General features: G+C 53.7%; 1 protein-coding gene across 1 annotated transcript; it reads left to right on the plus strand.

Moving 5' to 3' along the window:
* The first annotated feature begins 466 nt into the window (after nt 1–466).
* LOC136546850 (septum-promoting GTP-binding protein 1) lies at nt 467–4,285 on the plus strand. The gene is made up of 6 exons (XM_066538820.1): nt 467–1,382; nt 1,796–1,919; nt 2,069–2,165; nt 2,261–2,300; nt 2,596–2,679; nt 3,728–4,285. The coding sequence occupies exons 1-6, from the start codon at nt 948–950 to the stop codon at nt 3,890–3,892; spliced, it is 945 nt and encodes a 314-aa protein (XP_066394917.1). The 5' UTR covers nt 467–947; the 3' UTR covers nt 3,893–4,285.
* The last annotated feature ends 441 nt before the right edge of the window (nt 4,286–4,726 follow it).

Below are 4,726 nucleotides of genomic sequence, written 5' to 3' on the forward strand. Positions count from 1 at the left end.
CTAGTGCTTTGAATCACGCGCACCCGCGGCGTGATCCCTGGGCCGTTGGGCGTAGAAAGGTGGAAGGAACCGCGATTGATCGCCGTCACGCAAACGTGTACGAAGCGCACGGGCGTCACCCATGTGACGGACGGAGACGCTACCGGATTTCCTCCCTTCCTCCGCTTCTTCCAGAAGACCGGGACGGACGGAACGGATGGACGGCCCTAGCTTCTAGCAGCCGGCGTTCGACGCAGAGGAGGGGAAGACCGAGCAGCGAACACGTAGCAACTAGCAACGGCGTCGAGGATCGGCGCGGCTCATTGCACAATTGGGCACGAGACTTTTTCCGGCTCTGACCGGGACATCCGCCACCGGGGACCGAAAGCGCGAACGCCAACACCCGGCGGTGGTGGCAGCCGCACGCGGCGACCGTGCCACTGCCACTACCACGGGTCCGGTGGTCAACCGCCAACGTGACATCCACCACGGCACAAGCACAACACACGCCGCGACCCCTCGCCTATCCGTCCCTTGCGCGCGCACCGCGAGCCGAGTCGAACCCCTCGCCTCCGTCCCACGGTGGCCGGTCTAGATAGCCAAAGCCCGCCACGCCCTGAGCCCCTGACGACGCCCCAGCTCGAGAAAGGCGTGCGCATGCCGTCTATGGCGCCTCCGCTATAAGGAGGAGAAGCAAGCGCGAGGCCAGCAAAAAGCGTCGCGGGGCCACGACCACGACCCTATTTTGGCCCGCCCGCCTCCAGCTTATACGCCGCGCCGGGGAGGTCGCTCGCTGCTCCCTCCGGCTCACCTTCCTTCCCTTGTCTCCCTCTCTCTCTCTCTCCCCCGTCCCACCCGCTCCGCCGCCTCTCCCACCTGCCCCACAACCAAGGCCCTCTGCAGTCTGCACGGCGCCGGTTGTGCATGGGCGGCGGGCGCGCCGGGACGACGCCGACGACCGCGCCGCCATGACCACCACCACCACCACGGCGCCGGCGGCGACCATGAACGTTGCCACGGTCGCGCAGCTCTGCGCGGGGCCACGGCGGCGCAAGCCGGCGGCGGCGGAGGCAGGGGATCGGGTCGACCTGCGATGGGCGCGCCTGCTCCGCCTCGCCGTCGTCACCAGGGTGCTCCGCCTCGTGCGCGACCAGCTGCTCGCCTGCTCCTCCTGCGGCGGCGGCGGGGGCGGCGCCGCCGCCGCCGGCCGCGGCCGGTACCGCCGCCTCGGCCCGCCCGCCGCCGGTCCCGTGCTGTCACCGGTCGACAGGGACGACGACTGCGCCGCCGACGCCGACGCCGACGCCGCGGCCCCTCGCGACGCAGCTGACGACGTCGATAACGTCGTTAGCCTCAAGGTCAGCCTGCTCGGCGACTGCCAGATTGGCAAGACCAGCTTCATGGTAATCATCAATCGGTTAACCTCTCGCCGCTCTTGTTCTCTTCTCATCCTTAATTAATCTCAATATACTTATCTAATCGCCATCATTCTACCTACTGTTACTGTTAGTAATAACTTAATCCGGATATGCTCTGTACTGTACCCTCGACGCGTCTTCCTTCGTCGTCGTCATGTCGTTGATGTTCTGTTGACTTGTCTTAATTCCTTGCTGTGTGATATTGACGGTGGATTTGGTTTGGTTTGGTTCAACTCAACAGAACCGCTAGAATCTATTGCCCACATACAACTACTATATTTCGTTCTTCCTTCCTGTCATCGTCCAATTCCTTAACCACCGTGCAAATCTGAGCAAGAAACCATAAAAGCATCGTCACTGTAAGTTTAATCTTCTCGTGGACGTTCGTCCATCTGCAGGTTAAGTATGTGGGAGATGACAGGGAGGAGCAGAACGGCTTGCAGATGACGGGCCTGAATCTCATGGACAAGACGATGGCTGTCAGGGGGGCTAGGATTGCCTACAGCATCTGGGATGTGGCAGGTAACCCTCAGGCACCATTGAATCAGCAATTCTGTATCTGTTCCCTGGTTGCTTGGCTCAGATGCCAGATTCCCAACCTTTCTTGATGATTTTTTTTTTCAACAAATGGTTGATGATTTCATTTTCATTCGCCTGTGAAATGGACGCAGGAGACCACCAGTCCGTCGACCACATCCCAATCGCGTGCAAGGACGCCGTGGCGATCCTGTACATGTTCGATCTCACGAGCCGCTGCACGCTTAATAAGTTAGTGTCTAGATCGAATCCAAACAGCTAAAATCCAGAATTACACAGCAAATTCTTATTTGGTGCTCATTACTGTCTTCGTTTGGTTGATGCAGCATTGTAGATTGGTACGAGAGGGCGAGGAAATGGAATAAGGTTGGTGCATTCCTCTGTGCTGAACATTTCGTGCACATCTCGCGTTTTCTTTCTGTAGCCCCTGATGTTATAGCTGAACATATAGAAAAACTATTACAAATTGCTGCAAACAGTCAGTGGCGGATGGGATGCCGCTCACTCTCCTGCAGATAACTGTTTGGAACAATTTGATAACTCTGAGATTTGCTCGCACGCTTTTAGTAGTATTGAAGATGAATAGTACTAGTGTGCATTGTGCTTGGAGCTTGATATTGTTACTGAACAGTGCTTTTAATTTTTACCCCCCTTCTGGCAGACGGCTATTCCAATCCTAATCGGGACAAAGTTTGATGACTTTGCTCAGCTTCCTCTTGAAATGCAATGGGCCATCGTTAACCAGGTGAGCAGGGCATTTTACAATACTGGTTCGTTCTGATCCAAATTTTATTCTTGGTAGCTTTGTTTCTTGGATATGGGGTCTTCAGCGTCTCCGATGTAGTTTATCTGGTGCTGGCATAGAAAGATGAGAAATTGCCTTGGTTGTGACGAGGGGAGCAGTGGTTGCACATGCCTGTTTCATCTGAAAAAGTGCAATTCAACAAAGGCCTGAAAATTAAACTCACGTGAGATATAAAAAAACTACCATAACCCATCACCAGGCAACTGTTCTTGAACTAGGTGCAACATTTTGGGCTTCTTTCCATGATGCTCCACAGCCACGAACCCTATATTCTAGTGCGATTACATCCACAAACACAGTGTCGGTTGGGTGCTCGTGTGACAGGAATCGAAAGGCGATAGCACTGTAGAACCCAAAACAGAACTTGAATCGAGTACAGCGGACAAGTAAAGACTGCTCTGAGCAGAGAGTACTCGCCTACTTATGCACATTGAAGCAAGTGGGCCTTGGTGTTTATCGGAGCCATTAGCCATAGTGAACCACTAGTAGTTGTAGGCCCAAACCACGTCTTATGTAGATAGACGAAAACTGTAGCGGTCAAGTGTGTTAGAAAAAACTTGGCAGTTGGGCATGCATGGTCAGGTCTCCATTTTCCTGTCCATTTGCCAAGCACCACAGCCCACACGTCGGAATTGGAGTGTACGTCAATCTTGTTTGTGGGCCTTGGTCTACAGGATGTAGATTGATGGTCACTCGTCACCGGACATGCTAAAAAGAATCGACGGCTACGTTGCATGTGGCTGAGAAAAGGGAGGGAGGTTCCAGGGATTTATTTGGCTGTGCTGAACTGCTGTTAAGAAGTTTAAGCTGCATTTCTGTCAGTAGCACTGAAAGATCAGAAGTTCAGTCTTGCATCTAGGCTAGAGTTGTTACTTTGTACATGTACTACAGCACTACAGCTGCAGAGTGTAGTATTGTGAAGTCCCATTCCTATCGAAAACAATGTGTGCGTGTTGATTGCTAAAAGTGATTTGTGTGTTCCCAACAGGCCAGAGCATACGCAAGAGCGATGAAGGCGACCCTCTTCTTCTCGAGCGCGACGCACAACATCAACGTGAACAAGATCTTCAAGTTCATCACGGCCAAGCTCTTCAACCTGCCGTGGACGGTGGAGCGCAACCTCACCATCGGCGAGCCCATCATAGACTTCTGACGACCTTCCTCCTCTAACTAAGTAATTAGGCAGCACACACGACACGACGACCCTTGGTATCATTCATGGGTTGACAGGGTCGTCGTCTCTTCCTCTTGCCCTGTGTGAGTCGCCGGAGCAATTGAAGTGACCGAGCATGCCCGTCGTCCTCTTCCTCCTGATGGCCGGCTGCAGCAGGCAAGATGGCCCTTTGTACATAGGTGACGGTTCCGCGTGCGCGCGGGAGCGTCGTCAAATGGGAAAACCGCGAGGTGTGACTGTAATGTAACACCCCGTCTGTAACATTCGCCAGAGTGTATAGGAATCCATGTCAATATACCCTCCGTTTCCATTGACAAGACATGGGCGGGCTGCTGCCTGCCGGTGCAGGGCTTCAGCCGTTCCACCTCTTCGGCTCGCCCGACGTAGCTGCATGCGTCTTGAGCTGTGCAGTTCAGGTTCGTGTAGTTGGTCTCGTCGCCGTTGAAGGTAGTGGACTGCCAGTCCGCTTCGCCATCTTAATTTGGAGTTCTGGACGCAACACTAGAAGCAAAACTGCTTCAGCAGCAACAATAAACCCGAAAGAACAGCAACAGAAAACGAAATGCATCTGTGAGTTATTTGCATGTCGAGTCAATTTATGCTACTCCATCACAAGTTATTTCCTTGTCTGCCTGCCGTTATATTGCGGTCCAAAGTCGTTATCATCTGTGCTCTGCAGCCAGCCAGCCATGTTCGGCTGCACTGACTTCACCGATCTCGGTCCATCCGTTTTACGGTTTGTTACTGCAAAAGGGTGTGCTTGCCGCTATGACCTATGAGTACAGTAGTTCATAGGAGTATACATACCGTGTT

The sequence above is a fragment of the Miscanthus floridulus genome, chromosome 3, assembly GCF_019320115.1.
Source record: "Miscanthus floridulus cultivar M001 chromosome 3, ASM1932011v1, whole genome shotgun sequence".
Lineage (NCBI taxonomy): Eukaryota > Viridiplantae > Streptophyta > Magnoliopsida > Poales > Poaceae > Miscanthus > Miscanthus floridulus.